This window comes from Callionymus lyra, chromosome 1 (assembly GCF_982586985.1).
Source record: "Callionymus lyra chromosome 1, fCalLyr1.hap1.1, whole genome shotgun sequence".
Taxonomy (NCBI): Eukaryota; Metazoa; Chordata; class Actinopteri; order Syngnathiformes; family Callionymidae; genus Callionymus; species Callionymus lyra.
In genome coordinates this window covers 10,269,426-10,289,099 of record NC_141818.1, presented here as the reverse complement: position 1 = coordinate 10,289,099, position 19,674 = coordinate 10,269,426, and the positions used below count along the sequence as shown (strand labels likewise).

The window sequence follows — 19,674 nt, the reverse complement described above, 5'->3', positions numbered from 1 at the left end:
ACCGCTGTTCGCTTCAAAAGATCCCGCTCTGCGCGCCTGTCAGTGACGCGGCGTCGTCAGTGACGTCATCGGTGCTGAATGTGGGACTTCTTAATGTTCGCTCCATTACTAATAAATCCTTTATTCTTAATGATCTTTTCACAAGAGTTAATTTGGATTTATTATGTCTTTCTGAGACTTGGCAGAGAGAGGAAGAGTTTATTCATCTGAACGAACTCTGTCCAGTAGGGAGCGCTGTCCTGGGGAAGCCTCGCCTCTCTGGTCGTGGAGGAGGTCTTGCTACTGTTTTTAGGGAGAGTTGTTCTTGCAAAGTGATTCAGACACAGGAATTCACTTCTTTTGAGTCTCAGATGATCTTGGTTGGTTCTACAAGACCTTTCTATTGTGTGTCAATCTACCGTCCGCCTGGTCCTGCGGCGGTGTTCTTGAAAGACTTTAGTGACTTCTTATCTTCCATTATTCAGATGGAATCTGTTCTTATTCTTGGAGACTTTAATCTTCATGTTGATGACGTCACATCTTGTTCTGCTAAAGAACTTTTAACTTTAACTGAAGCCTTTAATTTTGAGCAACATGTTTCTGAACCCACTCATCAAAAAGGCCACATTTTAGACTTAGTTTTTACTCTTGGCCTGAACATTTCTAATGTATCTGTACATGATGTCCATCTGAGTGATCATTCTCTTGTCTTGTTCAACCTAGACTTCATCCCTGAACCTAAGCCTTTGAAAGTTAGGTCTCAGAGGCGTGTCATCTCAGCCGATACTGCAGACAGTGTTTCTGCTATGTTTGACCGTCTTTCCTTTGATGACTGTCCAGATGTGGACAGTTTGATTCACTGTTACACTGATCATTGTGTTGAAATACTGGATCAAGTGGCACCTGTTAAATCGAACTTGAAAATTCAGAAAAAACGGTGCCCTTGGACAAATGAAGATCTCCTGAGTCTGAAGAGACTTTGTCGAAAGACTGAGCGTCTCTGGAAGTCTACTAAACTTGAGGTGCACAGACTTCACCTCAGGGATCTGTTGACTTCTTACAATGAGATGGTAGAAACTGCTAGATCTGATTACATCAGAAAACTGGTAGCAGCTAATAGGAAAAACCCCAAAGTTTTGTTTGACACGATTAATTCTCTCGTGTCTCCTGCTCCTCAAATCACGCCGGTCTTCTGTGAAGCTGACAGCAATGCATTGTTGAGATTTTTCATTGACAAAATTAAATTGATCAAAGAGAAAATCTCTCCCCCTTTGTTGGGAACCCCTACTGTCTCTGAGCCCATCTCCTCCTCTTGGTCATCCTTCACTGCTGTATCTTTGGGTGATATTTCAGCACTAGTGAACAAGATGAAACCCTCCTCTTGCTCAGATGACGTCCTTCCTTGTAGGCTTTTTATCAAAGTATTTGATGTAATTGGCCCCTGGGTTACCAATATGGTGAACCTCTCCCTTTCCACAGGGGTTTTTCCCAATGCATTTAAACATGCCATTGTGGAGCCTCTGCTCAAAAAACCAGGCTTAGACCCAACTGACCTCAGTAATTTCAGGCCTATTTCTAAGCTCCCTTTCTTGTCCAAGATCTTGGAGAAGGTGGTGTCCGAGCAGCTGTCTTTGTTCCTGGATCAGAGCGACATCCATGAGAAGTTTCAGTCTGGCTTCCGTAAACATCACTCTACGGAGACAGCTTTATTGAAAGTGTCCAGTGACATCATGATGTCGGCTGACTCTGGTAAATTCACTGTTCTGGTTCTCTTGGATCTGTCGTCAGCCTTTGACACAGTTGATCACCAGATCCTGCTGAGAAGACTAAGGGATGAAGTGGGACTGTCTGGGTCTGTGTTAGAATGGTTCTCATCTTACCTTTCTGGGCGCAGTTTTAGTGTATCTGCCAATCAAATGAGGTCTGAATCGGCAGATCTGTTGTGTGGAGTCCCTCAAGGTTCTGTTCTGGGTCCTTTATTGTTTTTGCTGTACTTGATTCCCCTTGGTAAAATCATTCAGAGATTTCCAGATGTTTCTTATCACATTTTTGCTGATGACATCCAGCTCTACTGCTCTTTTGACCCAACTGAGCCCCAAAGGCTGAACAGCTTAGTCAATTGTTTGCTAGAAATCAAACAATGGCTGAGTGATAACACTTTACAGCTTAATGTGGACAAAACTGAAACTCTGGTGATTGCTCCTGATGATAAGATTCCAGGGTTGAGTCAGTACTTGGGTGACTTAGGTCAGTCTGTCAAACTGAGCCTGAGAAACCTGGGTGTTGATAAAGACATGTCTCTTGTTCAACACTGCAGAAAACTGACCAGAGACTGTTTCCTTCAACTGAGAAAAATCTCTAAACTTAGGAAAATGTTGTCACAACATGATCTGGAGCTTGTAATCCATGCGTTTGTTTCTTCTCGTCTGGACTATTGTAACAGTTTGTTTTCATGTCTTAACAAGAAGGAGCTGTCTTGTCTGCAGTTGATTCAGAACTCTGCAGCGAGAATTCTGACCCGCTCAAGTAGGAGAACTCACATTTCTCCGATCCTTAAAACTCTTCACTGGCTTCCAGTTTCTTTCAGGATCAACTTTAAAATTCTGGTTCTTACTTTCAGAGCTATTCATGGTCAGGCTCCTCCTTACATCACTGATCTGATCCAGCCTTACACCCCAGCTCGGTCTCTGAGGTCTGTGGATCAGAATCTACTTATGGTTCCACGCACACGGCTCAGGACCAGAGGAGAGAAATCTTTTCGGGCTGTTGCTCCTAAGCTTTGGAACAATCTTCCTCTCTCTTTGCGCTTGATGGAGTCTACTGACTCCTTTAAGAAACATCTTAAGACGTTTCTATTTGTTCAGGCTTTTCCTTGAATTTCTCGAACTCCTGTGTTGTTCTCGTTGTTGTCTTGATCTTTGAAGTATGTACTGTTTTGAGTATTGTTTTGATTGTTAAAGCGCTTTGTGACCCTGGTCTCGAAAAGCGCTATATAAATAAATATTACTTACTTACTTACTTACTTTACTTTCAGTGCAGCAAACTCACTCCAGAAGTTCAGTGAGGATCTTTGAATGATCCAATGTTGTCCTAAATGACTGATGATGATAAATAGAATGCACCTGTGTGTAATCAAGTCTCCGTATATATGCACCTGCTCTTTGATAGTCTCAGGGTTCTGTTTAAAGCGCAGAGAGAACCATGAAGACAAAGGAACACACCAGGCAGGTCCGAGATACTGTTGTGGAGAAGTTTAAAGCCGGATTTGGATACAAAAAGATTTCCCAAGCTTTAAACATCTCAAGGAGCACTGTGCAAGCAATTATATTGAAATGGAAGGAGTATCAGACCACTGCAAATCTACCAAGACCCGGCCGTCCCTCCAAACTTTCATCTCAAACAAGGAGAAGACTGATCAGAGATGCAGCCAAGAGGCCCATGATCACTCTGGATGAACTGTAGATAACTACAGCTGAGGTGGGAGAGTCTGTCCATAGGACAACAATCAGTCGTGCACTGCACAAATCTGGCCTTTATGGAAGAGTGGCCAGAAGAAAGCCATTTCTCAAAGATATCCATAAAAAGTCTTGTTTAAAGTTTGCCACAAGCCACCTGGGAGACACACCAAACATGTGGAAGAAGGTGCTCTGGTCAGATGAAACCAAAATCGAACTTTTTGGCCACAATGCAAAACGATATGTTTGGCGTAAAAGCAACACAGCTCATCACCCTGAACACACCATCCCCACTGTCAAACATGGTGGTGGCAGCATCATGGTTTGGGCCTGCTTTTCTTCAGCAGGGACAGGGAAGATGGCTAAAATTGATGGGAAGATGGATGGAGCCAAATACAGGACCATTCTGGAAGAAAACCTGTTGGAGTCTGCAAAAGACCTGAGACTGGGACGGAGATTTATCTTCCAACAGGAAAATGATCCAAAACATAAAGACAAATCTACAATGGAATGGTTCACAAATAGACGTATCCAGGTGTTAGAATGGCCAAGTCAAAGTCCAGACCTGAATTCAATCGAGTATCTGTGGAAAGAGCTGAAGACTGCTGTTCACAAACGCTCTCCATCCAACCTCACTGAGCTCGAGCTGTTTTGCAAGGAAGAATGGGCAAGAATTCCAGTCTCTCGATGTGCAAAACTGATAGAGACATACCCCAAGCGACTTGCAGCTGTAATTGCAGCAAAAGGTGGCGCTACAAAGTATTAGCGCAAGGGGGCCGAATAATATTGCACGCCCCACTTTTCAGTTTTTTATTTGTTAAAGTTTAAATTATCCAATCAATTTTGTTCCACTTCCCGATTGATTCATGACAAAAAATTAAATTTTTATATCTTTATGTTTGAAACCTGAAATGTGGCGAAATGTTGAAAGGTTCAAGGGGGCCGAATACTTTCGCAAGGCACTGTACATATATATACATACATACATACATACATACATACATACAATATATATATACATATATATATATATATATATATAACAAGATCCAAATGTTTTAAGGATGTTTAAAAAAAACAAAGTACTGAGAAAAGATTCCCTGAGTTAATTAAGTATCTCGAAGGAAAGTCCAAACATGATTCTGTTATTTTGGGCAACTGTTGCTCAAGTTTTTCTCCAGACAAACAATTGTGTTCCTTGTGACTATTAACAATATACAGTATTAATAGACCTGATGAGCAAGTAGAGGAAGTACATGAAAGTAAAACTACTGACGCAGAAATCCCAAAGGTCACATGATTAGACCTAATAAGGAAGAAGTCGGCGCCAGTCGTTCGTCTCTCAGTTTCCTCCGAGAAAGTTCGACATGAAGGCAGCAGGCGCTCTTCTGCCACTGCTGCTGGCTCACGCCTGCGTCTCGGTTCCCATCCGTCGTCCGACCAACTGGCTGAGACAATGTCGGGCGTCCGGCAACGTCTCCGTCACCGCCCTGGAGGTGCTACCCGGGGGCGGCTGGGACAACCTGAGGAACATCGACATGGGACGGGTCATGAACCTCACCTACTCCCAGTGCCAGACCACCGAGGACGGGGTCTACCTGATCCCCGACGAGGTGTTCGTCATTCCCGACAAAGAGACAAGAGTGGAGAGCAGCTCCGAGATCATCAACTCCTGGCAGGAGCAGAAGAGCTCGACGTCCTTCTCCATCAACGCAGAGGTCTCCTACCGTTCCCTGGTGAACGGCAAGTTCTCGTTGGAGAATCAGAGGATGAAGACTCACCAGGTCCAGGAGTCGTCCACGGTGACCAGAGTGCAGGTGGGTTTCTTAACACCTCCTGACATTGACATGGACACACTTTTTCTTTTTAAAGTTACATCTGATTTGATTAAACATCTTTAAAGTCCAGTCTGAGCGCCTGTTGCTGCCCGTATGTAGACTTTTGGTGTCTCAGAGTGTCTCATAAAATTCTGTGTAAAAAGTTCAAATTTAAAATTATGATTCTGTTTTTATTGTTCTTACTATACACAAATATTCTAAAGTGTCATTTTGAACTGTAACTAAAATACACCTGGAATGCAGTATACATGGAAGTACGTCAGTGCCATCAGAATATTGAGTGGTTGGATTTTAACATTAAAAATGTTGAAATCTTTTTTAGCCTTTTAAATTCTATATGTTTCAAACGAAATCCCTTTGAATTCAACATGACAATGTTGGTTCCACCAGACAATATCCATAGAGATCGCAGCTGCTTGAACTTTCAGCCGAAAATACGACGACTAGACGATCATGTGACAACTTAGAAGCGCTGACGCGTTGAAGTAATTTCCTGATAATGTGTCAACGTCTTGTGCGATACTACGTCTACCATATATTCATTACTGTGCAGAGGTCTGGGGAAAAAGTTACAAATGTACAACACAATCCCTATCCATACTGTAGAAAAAAGCCATACGCATAATCCATCGTTCCGGTTACAGAGATCACACAAATTCACTATTCTTCAAGTCGAAAACCTTCAAATTCGTGGACCTGGTTCACTGCAAAACAGCACAAACCATGTACAAAGCAACAAACAATCTACTGCATGAAAACATTCAAAGTTTTTGTGTTTCTGTTTGTGGAGTGAGGTTGTGGAACAGACTGGACGAGGAGCTCAAGTAATGTCCAAGCATGACGCAGTTTAAAAAGCGGTACAAACACATGGTTTTCACCAGGTACCGGGAAGAAGAAGGTCGTTAAGAATCGGGTGTTTTGATTTATGTGTTTACTTGTTTACTCTGTTTAATTTCCATGTCGTAAATATGTATTATGTAAATATGTTAAAAAAAAGAATTGCGTTGTGGAGAAGGGGTAGGTCGAAATAAACTTGTGCTTCCGCCTACTCCTTTTTGGACATATGGGTTCATATCTTTATTGTTTGACTATTATTGTTTTGACTATCTTTGTTCCTCTTATCTCATTGGGTTTTTTTATTGTCTGATGTCAAATGATCTAAGCAGGAACAGTGTTATTCTCTGACAGTCACATCAGTCTGGCTTTTTCAGAACCTGACATCCTTCCTGCTTCAATCATTTGATCAGAACCACAGGTTGAACGTGAGAAGTTATGGCAGGATCTTGAAAAAATGTCGACCCTTTTTTTTAAAGGAAAATACCTAAATTGACGCACCAGTGCTTGATGTTGTCCTGTGGTTGTCTACGTGTCGCATGGTTGGATGAAAGTTCAATCAAGTAGCTCCGTTCTCTGTTGATATATTTTGTTGGCACTGTTATACAAAATGTTTGTCAAATTCAAAGGGCTTCAAGCGTATAAATATAGAATTATAATAATATATATATAATAATTGTGTTAATTGTCGGAATTAGCCAATATTTGAATACAACTATTCAATAACAACAAATTAAACCTTTAAATAATCGAAAAATTAAATTCAAATAGTCAATAAAACAAAATGTAACCGTTTTATGTATAGAAATTATAAAATGATTTGATTAAAAAAATTAATGAGTTAATTTAAATTAGACTTAAATAGATGTTGGACTCTATTGCATCATCAGTTTGTGTCTGTTTGTACTCACTCTTTTCATTGAAATATTTACATTAGAAAATGTGATTAAGCTCCGCCCACTCAATCATCAATTCTGTAAGTCTCCACCTCCACGGGAACTTATTGTATGCTAAGAAAAAAAGAAGTAAAACACAGTGACACGCATGTCGTCTCTGTCCACTTGTTTCTGCCGCCACCTACTGTAGTGTAAGCGTATCACAGCCTCAGCGATTACAAAATAGCATTCTGTGTTCATTGGAATTGAACGAAATCACACAGTCCTAATCCCTAAATTTTCCTAAATTGACAAAGTGCAGAAGATTAAACAAGTGTTTCTGGCTCCCCCCACTGTTAGAATACTGTAATAGCAACAGTGTCTCGTGTTGTGGTTATCTTTTCAAAAGGGTCAGTTTCTCTGTTGGTCATGTGTGGCCAACCAAGACTTTTTGTCACCAATACTTTCTAGCGATACTGAACATAAGACCACAACAGCGTGTATTTATTCAACTTTTATCTCCTTCCCAGGTTCGTAACCGAATCTACACGGTCAAGTCTTATCCCGACTTCAACCTGGACGCTCGCTTCGCTCAGCTGGCCCAAGAAATCGGCGACGCCATCGAAAACAACCAGACGAGGAACGCTCGCTATCTCTCGGAGAAGATGGTCCTGGACTACGGCACCCACGTCATCACCAGCCTGGATGCCGGCGCCTCCCTGGTGCAGGAGGACTACCTCACCTCGTCCTACGTGTCCGACGACGTCTCGCAGCGTTCGTCGGTCAGAGCCATGGCCGGCCTGAACTTCTTCGACAAGCTCAAGTTCGAAATCAGCAGCGGGTCCACCCAGCAGAGCTCCTCGATGCAGAAGTACCAGTCCAACATCCAGTACTCCCTGACCCAGAGTCACGGCGGGGACGCCTTCTACCCGGGCATCACGCTGAAGGGCTGGCAGCAGAGCACCAGGAACAACCTCGTCGCCATCGACCGCTCCGGGTTTCCTCTCCCGTACTTCATCAACGTCAACACCCTCCCCGACTTGCCTCCGCCCACCATCAGTAAGGTGGCCCTATCGGTGGGCCGCGCCATCGAGCGCTACTACAAGATCAACACCCGGCCCGGCTGCGTGGACCCCAACTCCAACAACTACAACTTCCAGGCCAACCTGGACGACGCCTCCTGCGACGGTCCGGCCACCAACCTCAGCTTCGGCGGGGTCTACCAGGAGTGCCTCCCCCTGAGTGCGGACGCCGGGCCCCTTTGCGAAAGTCTGGCGGAAAAAAACCCGGTCGCCGGCGCCTTCGCCTGTGCCTCGCCGTACTCCCCGATCCTACTGAGGTCAGAGGTCAGGCAGCAGGCGTACAGCAAGGTGGAGTGCCACGAGGAAAGGTATCGCTGCCGATTGATTTTCCACTGCACACGCCAAGTATGTCAAGATGTCTCCCACGTCCGCACCGCTCGCGTCAAGACCTACTGGTGCTACGTCGACGGGGAAGCCCCTCAAAGCTCCGGGTATCTCTTCGGGGGCTTCTACAGCCCCAGTGCGTTGAACCCCGTCACCAACACCAAAAGCTGCCCCTCGAACTTCATGGCTCTTAAGTTCCTGTCCGACGGACAGATGATCTGCCTCAGCAGGGACTACGAGACCGCCAGCAAGGACTCCGTACCGTTCGGGGGGCTCTTCAGCTGCGATTCGGCGAACCCCCTCGCCGGTCAGCGGCATCAGTGTCCCCCGCGGTTCAGCCAACACCTCATGTCGGTCAGCGACGGCTGCGAGATCCTCTACTGCGTCCGGTCGGGGCTCTTCACCGGAGGTGGGCTTCAGCCGGTTAACCTCCCGCCGTTCACCAGACCACCGCTGGTCAGCGCGCCGGCGACCAACACCGTGATCGTGATGACGGAGGGCGAGAAGAGCTGGGTGAGGGTCGGCGACAGTAAAGCGTGGAAGCTCGCCAGACCGGAAGAGATCGCGGCCGCCGTGAAGAGGATCAACGGGAGCGAGTTTTCGGCCGGAGAGAAGACGGGCATAGCTTTCGGGGTGATGGGCCTGATGGTGCTGGTGGCAGTCGCCGCTCTTTTGGTCAAGAGGAAGAGAAGAGTGTCGACGGTGGCAGGGTACGAGGGGATACAGGGGTCTGAGGGAGATGAGCAGGAGAGGGCAAGGCTTGTGGAGAATTGAACTTGAGATATCTGTAGCTATTAAGATGCTCTGTAAGCTTTGTGTGAGTGGTTTTCACTCATCAAACTTATTTTATTTGTGAACTGTCCTGCTTTAAATCATTTAAATTGTGAACTCTTGGTAGATCGCGTTATGTCGCCCTCTAGAGGATAAGCTAAATATATATTGGATCTTTACATTTAATTACAGGGTGACATTTTCTCGTTTTTTTTAAGTGCTTGTGTGATTGTTAAATCCCTTCTGTGTTAACAAATCAAAGCTTTATCAATTAGAAATTAGTCAAATCTGTTCATATTTTATAATCTGATCTTAAAAAAAAAAATTAAATAAACATGTTCCAATTTTTTTCTCCATTTTTTGTTCTCATGGCTGTCCAGCGTGGTTTCCCATATTAAGGTGTGTTTAAGTGCCAACAGGGGTACAGATGAGTGCCAATGATTTATGGAATATTTTTGACTGAAAGTAAAACATTTTTACTCTAGAACATAAAATTATTGTAAAATTGGGTATGTCGCAAATAAGCGACAACAGGCATTAGAGGACCAAAAAATAATAAAAACACATTTCCCATCTTAAGCATGAAATTTTATTTTTGCATGCAAACATATACATTACAGTGGTAAGAAAACAACAATAAAAAAAAAAAAGTGACTCAAGTCTTCCTCAGAAGCGTCACCTGACGTGCTGCAGACGTGTCACTAATAAGCTGGTCGTTTCTGGTCCCACTGTGTGGTCTCTGGTGCGAGGAATCCCCAGGTGTGCAGGTGCACTGAGTAAAAGCTAACACCATGATATGCAGTACCTGAATATTCAACAACAACAACAACTAATACTATAACAACAACTACTATAACAACAATAACTGAGCTGTTTCAACTGTGGGGTGCCTTACTGATGAAACTCCCTGAAGCAATAGTTATTTTTGTTCAGGCACAAGTGAACATTGCACTAAGAACACTTGAACACAGGGTCAGTTTTCCTTTCAAAGACATCAAAGGAATGCACCAGCCCTTTTGTGTCACAAAGCACAAATATTTTATATCCTCATTTATGTGGCTTCTTGGGGACATATTGTTTTAAAAATTGATTTTCCTTTGAAAGGAACCATTTGCTCGTCAACACAGAGCATTTGCTCTTGTAGAACAGCCTGACATTTGGGAAGAAATGCATCAATCTGGCCTTATTTTGAAAAGTCTGTCATTGTTTGGTGCCATGTTGTCATTGAAATGGATGTAGTGTTTTATTTCTTCCCACTCTACTCTGTCTTTTTGTTCAGGAGTAGCTACACTAGGAAGCTCATCATCCTCTTCAGCAGTGAAGCTTTCCTCACTGCTGTCACCTGGTGTTTGAAAAAAAAAACACCTTTAAAAAGTGCAGACTATTCTATTTAGGTTAGGTTAGGTAGAACTATACACAACCTGCTCTCAAAGCGACGTCCTCAAATATGTGGCTTACAACACAAAAGCTGAAAGTCTCTACAATACAATATTATAGCCTTATTACTGCTATTTTCACCACCTTGTACAGGTGTGTGTTCCTCATCAACTTCTCCACTCTCACTGAGACAGATATCCTCACTCTCAGCTGGTGGAACTCTGGTTTCTACAGGAGTTCGCTTACCATAAAACATTCCTGAGGAAAAATAAACGTCAAAAATGTAATTCATAAAACATGCTACATGATTACAGATTGTTACAAGAATTGTTTTTGCTATAGAAAGCGTGTGATGGCTAAAATCCATCTGAATATATTAGTGTGTACTGCGCCATTGCGCATCTGACCATACTGATTAATTTAGCCCTTATGGACGAATGTCGCGAATTCGCGACAAACCGAAAACTTGAAATATCTTCAAAAATTACTTTCAAAACTACTTTATTTTACTTTTCCTAGTTCCACAGACAAACAATAAGCAGGCGTGTATTTTTTTTTTTACGGTACCTTACCTCAAACAAGACGATCCTTTCGGGCTTCCAACTTTGAATGGCTTGCGCAACACCAGGAAGAAAACACGATCGTAAACTGGACGGGGTTTCAAATGTTATTGGTCCTACGAGAAACTAGTGATTGCAAAACATGGATTATTGACACTTCCGCATCTGGGTCTCCTGCCCTGATCGTTCTACGTCATTGGTGCTCCGCCCTCTAACGACTTCGCTATTGGTTTACCCCGAGGCACCGCCTCGTCTCTGAGAAAGCTTAATGAACTCGCCACCCAGCAGGGGGCAGTCCACTTCCTATAAAGGCGGGAAGCACCCGCCGCACTTTCTCCTTTTTCAACTCAGCGAGAAAGCTCCTGACAGTGGAATGTATGATGGCGAATAAATATTGAAGTGAACCATGTGTGCACGAAGACTCCCTGAAGAGGAGACACACATGTCTGCTTCGTTTGCCTGTTTCCGCCTGTGAGTGTGACGTATTCAAAGGCGTCATTAGAGACTTTCGCCGCTAATGCTAAGCTAACATGCTCCGCCGTTCATAGACGGCGAGAGTTTCCTCTCAGAACACAGTTCGGAGGAGGTTTTAAACCCCTTCGTCCGGGTCATGCCGAGACTGTAATAACGGAGTCTGTCCACACGAATGAAGGGCAGACTCAACCATGTGCCTTGTTTCCAGATAAGCAAATGTCCACGAGACCGGCTTGATCAGCTGTGTTTACTTCACTTCCGTGTTGACATGCGTTGACGGGGTTTGACCGCCGATGAGCGTTGTCAAAAAAAATCCCGGCGCCATGGATGACGTCACGTTTGGCGGAGAAACGTCATGGATGACGTCACGTTTGGCGGAGAAACGTCATGGATGACGTCACGTTTGGCGGAGAAACGCCATGGATGACGTCACGTTCGGCGGAGAAACGCCATGGAACGGACACACCATTGAGAGGAATGGCCCGGCAGGAGGCGGCGCAGCTCCGCCATCACCTGCATGGGCGTGATGACGAAGCAAATGTCCACGAGACCGGCTTGATCAGCTGTGTTTACTTCACTTCCGTGTTGACATGCGCTGACGGGGTTTGACCGCCGATGAGCGTTGTCAAAAAAAATCCCGGCGCCATGGATGACGTCACGTTTGGCGGAGAAACGTCATGGATGACGTCACGTTTGGCGTGATGACGAGGCACGACGGGGATACCCGGAGACGGTGATCCCGTTCGTTGGCATCATCATCTGGTGCTGGGGGGAAGCGTCACCAGAGACCAGCCACCCCAGCAGCACCAACAACATCGGCAACAGCGCGAGCCGGGGAGCCAGCAGCCGCAGCAGAGTCGACGGCCGAGGGCTCCTCCCCCTATTCATTCAAGGGAATGTGTCGGGAATAAAACAAGAGAACGTATGACGTTTCTGTGGTTCGTTCTGAGAGATGTTAGTAGTGTGCATGTGTTTCCGCCTGTGAGTGTGACGTATTCACAGGCGTCATTAGAGACTTTCGCCGCTAATGCTAAGCTAACATGCTCCGCCGTTCATAGACGGCGAGAGTTTCCTCTCAGAACACAGTTCGAAGGAGGGTTTAAACCCCTTCGCCCGGGTCATGCCGAGACTGTAATAACGGAGTCTGTCCACACGAATGAGGGGCAGACTCCAACCACGTGTGTTTTGTTTACAGACGAGCAGAGGTCCGCGAGACCGGCTGAGTCAGCTGTGTTTACTTCCGCGTTGACCAGCGCTCGTGCCCGACAGAGCTTGACAGCTGATGAGGTGAGTGGAACTAGTCCAGACATGTCTATGTTGACCGGAGGTTGTTCCTTCCCCCACAGCGCTGTCTACAAGCACTGGCACCGTGGAGGACGTCACGTTTGGCGGCGGAGAAACGCCATGGAACTGACGCAACCTGGTGTTTTTACGCGTGAGTTTTCTCGCCGTCCTGAGACCAGGCGAGGGCGAAGAACTTCCGCCCCGTCTGGTCGATCAACTGGAGAGGTGCGTGGCGGTCGGATCTCACGAGTGACGAGCAGGTCTGGACCGCCAGCGGAGCTTGAGAATGTACGGGACCTGGTGAGTGATGCGGTGCCGACGCGCGCGACCTAAGAACTCACATCAGCTCCGGTTTAATTCTCCAGCACATTCCTCCACATCGCGGGTTTTGTCAGCTCCGGTGACACTAAGAAGTGCTCAGGGAGTTGGGAAGACTTCCGGGGGGGAAAGGGAACACGCACGACGCGCATCTGAGGTTTCTTACGCGCACTTGCGCGCTTCTCCCACAGAGCCGGATTTTATGTATGAGAGTGGGGGTTCTAGTGAATCCAACTCGAGTACATGCTCTGTGGATTCAAGAGATAGAGACGCGGCTTGTGTGATGCCCTTTCGTCTACGGCCCGCTCTTGGACGTTCGAGGGGGCGGGCCGGAGGACTACCCAAGGTTCGCCAGGGCTGCGGTTCTGACAGAACATTATTCGGCTTGGAGTCGCCTGGTTTTACTTCTGGGACCCACTTGGCTGGGGGGAGTAATCAGGCGGGGCTATGCGCTCCAATTTGCCCCCGCGTTTTCAGGGATTCTCTGGACGCGTATGGCGGAGCAGGAGAATTATCCTGTTTGAGAAACGAGGTGTCTACTCTGCTGCAGAAGGAGGTCGTAGAACTGGTCCCTGCAGCCGAGATGATGTCAGGGTTTTACTCCCGGTACTTCCTCGTGGCGAAGAAGACCGGGGGTTGGAGGCCCATTCTGGACCTCAGCTATTTGAACAAGTTCATAGCTACCCGCCCGTTTCGCATGTTGACGGTCAAGAAACTGCTATCAGGTGTAAGTCCAGGAGATTGGATGACATCTATCGACCTGACCGACGCGTACTTTCACATTCCGATAGTCAAGAGACATCGAAAGTACTTGCGTTCGCCCTCGAGGGTTGGGTGTTTTCAATACACTCGACTCCCGTTAGGCTACTCTCTGGCACCCAGGACCTTCACCAAGTGTGTGGAAGCGGCAGTGGAGCCTTTGAGAGTGAGTGGGGTAAGGATCTTGACCTATCTGGACGACTGGTTGATCCTTGCCAGGTCAGAGGCAGGAAGTTGCGCTCACACACAGGTGTTGAGCCATATTGCCACCCTGGGGTTCACAGTGAACCTCAGCAAGAGCGCTCTGACTCCAGTTCAACAGTTAGTTTACCTGGGGGTACTGTTGAACTCGGAGGAGGGATACGCGCGCCTCCCCGCCTCCCAGACCCATTCTCTGACTGACAACACAGTTGCTGGAAGCTCGGTGTCACGTGACAACAGCAGGCACTGTTATGTCCCTCCTGGGGCTCATGGCAGCAGCCCACACGGTAGTTCGGCTGGGCTTGCTGCACATGAGGGAGCTTCAGAGATGGTTTGGTCGTCTCAAGCTAGACCTCAAGCGGGAAAGAGGCGGAAAGAGCCTTCCCGCTCGGGTTTGCAGGACATCCAGTTTTGGAACTCTCTAGCCAACCTCAGGCGGAGAGTTCCATTGGGTTGCGTCCTTCGTTACACTCAAGTGTTCACAGACGCTTCTCTGACAGGTTGGGGAGGCTCCTCGGGTCAGGTCTATGCCAGTGGGGTCTGGAGCAGTCCGGTGCTCAGACACAAACTGGCTAGAGCTGAAGGCGATTCACAATGTCCTGCTTCACCTCTCTTCCCAACTGTCACGGTCCAACGTCCTAGTACTATCCGACAGCTCCACCGCCGTGGCGTACGTAAATCGCCAAGGTGGAGTCAGATCCCCAGCCCTTCTGAGTGTGGCAAAGAAGGCTTGGCTGTGGGCAGACTGTCACCTGCGTTCGCTCAGAGCTCAGCACGTACCGGGCGAGCTGAACGCAGTAGGGGACAGACTGTCGAGGGGGGCCGTCCAGGACGAATGGGGTCTGTCCGAGGCAGTGGCGAGCGAGATCTGGTCTCGGTTCGGTCACCCGGTTGCAGACCTCTTCGCCAGCAAGGAGAACTTCAAATGCCCTCTTTGGTTCTCCCTCAGGGCTTCGGATGCCCCCCACTAGGCGTGGACGCTTTAGCCCATTCGAGGTGGCCGGTCGGTCTACTGTTCGCCTTCCCTCCTCCGCGGCTCCTTCTCCCCTTGGTTCGGAGGGCGAGGCGGGGGGGCTGAGGTTAATACTAGTAGCACCAGACTCCCCGGGGGCGCTCTGGTTCCCAGAGCTGGTGCGCATGGCGGTCGGGGCCCCGTGGGCCATCCCTTGGGGTCCCGCTGCCCTGTGTCGGGCAGGGGGGACTCTGACAGCGCCCCCGGTGCTGGGCCGGCCTCTCAAGGTGTGGCTCCTGCACGGGACGAGCTGATCGGGACTTTGGACCAGGACGTTCTCCACACGCTGGAGAACGCCCGGGCCCCGTCAACACGCAGGTTTATGCCTCAAAGTTGGAGATTCTCCCGCTGGTGTTCAGACAGGTCCTTGGACCCCAGCTCTTGTTGGTCTCCGCTATCCTGTCTTTCCTGCAACATTGCTGGACAACTGGTGGACTTTGGCGACACTGAGAGTGTTCGCATCAGCCATAGCGACGAGGCATGTCGGTTTTGAGGGTGCTTCGGTTCGTGCCCACCCCTTGGTGGCACGTTTCTTGCGGGGTACCTGCAGGCTTCGACCTCCTGCAAGGCCTTCCAGCCCTCACTGGGATCTCCAGTTGGTACTGGACTCTCTCACAGGCCCGACCTTCGAGCCTCTTGACCAAGTCCCACTGGGTATCTTGTCTTCAAGGTTTCGCTCCTTCTAGCACTAACAACCACAAAGAGAGCAAGTGAGCTTTGTGCCCTCTCCATTAGCCCTGAGTGTCTTTCCTTGGCGTCGAGGAGTCTTCGGTGTCTTTGCGTCCTAGCACAGCGTTCGGCCCAAAGATTCTGGCCATTATCCGGGCCTACCGAGCAACGGGTGGATCCGCTCCTAGCGGTCTGAGGGCACATTCCACCCGTGGTGTGGCAGCCTCAGTGGCTCTTTTGCGGGGTGTGGCAGCAAAGGATATCTGCTCAGCTGCTTCTTGGGCATCCACGTCTACCTTGCTAAGGCCTATCTCTTCGACATGACGGCGGGATCAGTAGCTCATACGGTTTTGAGCGCTGCTGTGCCCCCCCCCTCGAGGCCCACGGCTCCAGTGGACTTGGATTATGGGCCGGCGGGGCCCTAGCGATGCTGCTTCAGGAGCGGCGTCCAGCTGGGGGTACATTTATCCCGTCAGGCTTCGCCTTTTTGGGTAAACCAATAGCGAAGCCGTTAGAGGGCGGAGCACCAATGACGTAGAACCCCTGAGTTATCTATCATAACCTCAGGTTCCACGAGTTGGTGCGAAGCCCTCTAACCTCGTCGCCCAGCGGCCGCCCTTCTCACTGAGTTTTCAGTTGGAGAAAGTGCGGCGGGTGCTTCCTGCCTTTATAGGAAGTGGACTGCCCCCTGCTGGGTGGCGAGTTCATTAAGCTTTCTCAGAGACGAGGCGGTGCCTCAGGGTAAACCAATAGCGAAGCCGTTAGAGGGCTTCGCACCAACTCGTAGAACCTGAGGTTATGATAGATAACTCAGGGGTTTCATCCGGTTCATGACACAACTCCTCGTGCTTGAGACTTGGATGAACTCTTGGAACTTTTTTTACGAGCTGGAATACCAACATACCAAAATAAACGAGGCTTTTTTCGAATCACGTAGTAAATATTCATAACTGTAGTTCTAAAGTTTAGCCGCTTGATGGCAACGTTCACTGTTTGAGTGTGTTGGTTGGCAGGGGACAGGTCATCTCGTGAGGGTCCATTTCTGGATCCAGTGTCCACAAAAGGGAACAAATGTTATCACTTTTTCCGTTCATTGAGTGTTTACATGTACACTTATTTATTGATGACCAATGGATTGATTGAGTGATCAGAAGCTGAATAAGATCGAGCTGGAATAATAATTGGCTGAACGAGAATGATAGATGGATGGATGACTTGAACTGCCTCTGTCTGACAGGATCAAGCTGTGAAACTAACATTCTCCATTCATCCACCTGTAAAGCAGGCCTGTTAACTTCTCGTCCGTAAAGAATAACTTTATAGACTTGGATTCACGTTATCTAGTGGCTAAGATAAGAACTACATTCATGAACAATTGCTCTCTGATTCAAAAAAGACTAGTTAATTTTATTGAAAACGAAGTCGCTTAATAGAACTGCTTCACCATCACTACTGGAGAATATTTCTTGTCCTTCTTAGCTAAACTATTGTGAACTAGTGCGTCAAAGTAACCCTGGATGGGAATTTTACGAGGTATCACAAGATTAAAACAAATTATTTGTCACCATCGGGGCTCCGTAGAAATGTTTAATAGGATTTGGAAATATTTTTAATGCACATTTTGAATAATTGTGCGCAAATCTCAATTTGACGTTTACTTCACCTTCTGGCAGAAGCGCGTCATCGGAACAACACGTACATGAAACATATCCATCGCAAAAGTCGCATGTAAAGAGAGACGATTTTTCTGCTTTTTTGACATTGATTGTGTTTATTTTGTTGATACTTGTGCATATTTATTTGAAAATACACATTTATTTCTAGTACTTATTAGTTAATAGAGTTATGCATTTGAAGCTGATGGTACATAAACGCGTCACGTTTGTAAGACTTTCATGCATTTCTGTCTGTTTTGAAACGATAATAACCACATATCCGGTTGTTTGTAACTATCATTGTTGTAGTTTTTCAGATTTTTAATGAATTCTTATGGCGTCATTGCCACACATCGTGTCACAAAAGTCTCACCCCAGTTTAATGACACCAGTCTTTTTGAATAAAAACTTAGTTTATTTTATTTATCAGCGCTCAAGTTTAAAAATGTAGTTTTCACATACATGCGCAGAGATTAGTTCTATTTGTAACCAAATTGGAAGTTGAATTTTGGATTGAAATAAAATATTGGCTGGAAAAAAACTATATCACAATATAAAAATAAAAGTTGACAAAATGAATCAAATAAAAATAGGAAGAAGTTTTCTTCACAAAAACGGTGCCAACTTGAAGAAAGTTCAAAAGTCGAAAACATTGGAAAGAAATTCAAAGATGTAGGAAAAAGCTTAATAAATATATATTTGTATGTAAACGTTTTGTTTTCTATAGCATTATTCATGTCCATTCCTTATCTCGTCTTATCCCCCCCACAGCGCTGAGAAGGAGCCCGTGAAGAAGAAACCTCCTCCGCGACTCTTCTGCGACATCAGCGACTGCTTCGACGTCCACGACACCGAGGACTGTCGACGCAGATGCAGCTGCCCAACCCCGTGCCTCACACCAGCTACCACATCTGCGAGGTGTTCGGCCACTGGACCGACGGCTGCAATGACGACCAGACCTTCTAGAGCCTTTCCACGCACAACAGCTGCACAGGATCGCTGCACATGATCTGGGGGCGCGCACGGCAATCAAGCAAAATCTGTACGACTCGTACCACAGTGTGTGACGTGGCAAATAGCTGAGGTCCCGTATGGTTCTCCGACCCCCGGTCTTCTTTTCCACAAGGAAGTAAAACCCTGTCATCATTTCTGCTGCAGGAAGCAGCTCTACTGCAGCAGAGTAGAGACCTTGTTTCTTAGACAGGATAATTTTTCCTGCTCCGCCACGCGTGTCCAGAGAATCCCTGAAAAACGCGGGGGTTGACCAGCAATTTGGAGCGCATAGCCCCGCCTGATTACTTCCCTCTGAGATCTGGAATGAAGTAAAACCAGGTGACTCCAAGCCGAATAATGTTCTGTCAGAACCGCAGCCCTGACGAACTTTGGGTTGTCCTCCGGCCCGCCCCCGCGAACGTCCCAGAGCGGGCCGTAGACGAAAGGGCATCACGCAAGCCGCTTCTCTATCTCTTGAATCAACAGTGCATGTACTCGAGCTGGATTCACTAGAACCCCCACTCTCATACATAAAGACGTCCTGTGTGGTACCGGTGCCGAAGACTCAACACCCTAAGGATCCCAGCTGCTACAGACCTGTGGCCTTGACATCCCACCTTATGAAGGCTCTGGAGCGGCTGGTCCTTAGATACCTGAGTCCTCTGGTGTGCTCCTCCATGGATCCGTTGGAGTTTGCCTACCAACCTGACATCGGCGTGGAGGACGCCATCATCTTCCTTCTCCACCGAGCACTTTCTCACCTGGAGTCCCCTGGAAGCACTGTGAGGATCCTTTTCCTAAGGGAGGAAGTGTCTGGGAGGAGGATACAGAGCAAGCTGGCCTCCATGAGGAAGAACTTATCTCACCCTCTCCAGCACACACTGAGGGCATTGAGGAGCTACATCAGTGATAGGATGCTCCATCTCAGGTGTGTGAGGGAGAGGTACCGCAGGTCCCTCCTCCCTGCTGCCATCAGACTCCAAAACAAGAACACAGCAAGATAAATATTTAACAGCACCTCTTCTTGTTATTTTTGTAAATATGTTGTGTATATATAATATGGTGCAGATTTCTATTTTATTCTATTTAAATTTTTTTTCTTTCATTTTATTTTATTTCTGGGTGTTTTATTTGTTGTATATTGCTCTGCAAAAAGTTCTCTTTTATCTCTTCCATTATTTATTTTATTACTCTTTTTCTACCCTTCCCCCCCG

The 19,674-nt window shown here is 46.9% G+C and overlaps 1 protein-coding gene across 1 annotated transcript; it reads left to right on the top strand.

The window, feature by feature from the left end:
- Window positions 1–4,770: 4,770 nt before the first annotated feature.
- LOC148087887 (macrophage-expressed gene 1 protein-like) lies at window positions 4,771–9,514 on the top strand. The gene is made up of 2 exons (XM_087792240.1): window positions 4,771–5,251; window positions 7,512–9,514. The coding sequence occupies exons 1-2, from the start codon at window positions 4,802–4,804 to the stop codon at window positions 9,159–9,161; spliced, it is 2,100 nt and encodes a 699-aa protein (XP_087648366.1). The 5' UTR covers window positions 4,771–4,801; the 3' UTR covers window positions 9,162–9,514.
- Window positions 9,515–19,674: the final 10,160 nt, after the last annotated feature.

Excerpts from the sequence above, each read along its gene's own strand:
- LOC148087887 (XM_087792240.1), top strand. The coding sequence starts at position 4,802 with ATGAAGGCAGCAGGCGCTCTTCTGCCACTGCTGCTGGCTCACGCCTGC. Across the intron at positions 5,252-7,511 it reads CCACGGTGACCAGAGTGCAG|GTTCGTAACCGAATCTACAC; the intron begins GTGGGTTTCTTA and ends TCTCCTTCCCAG.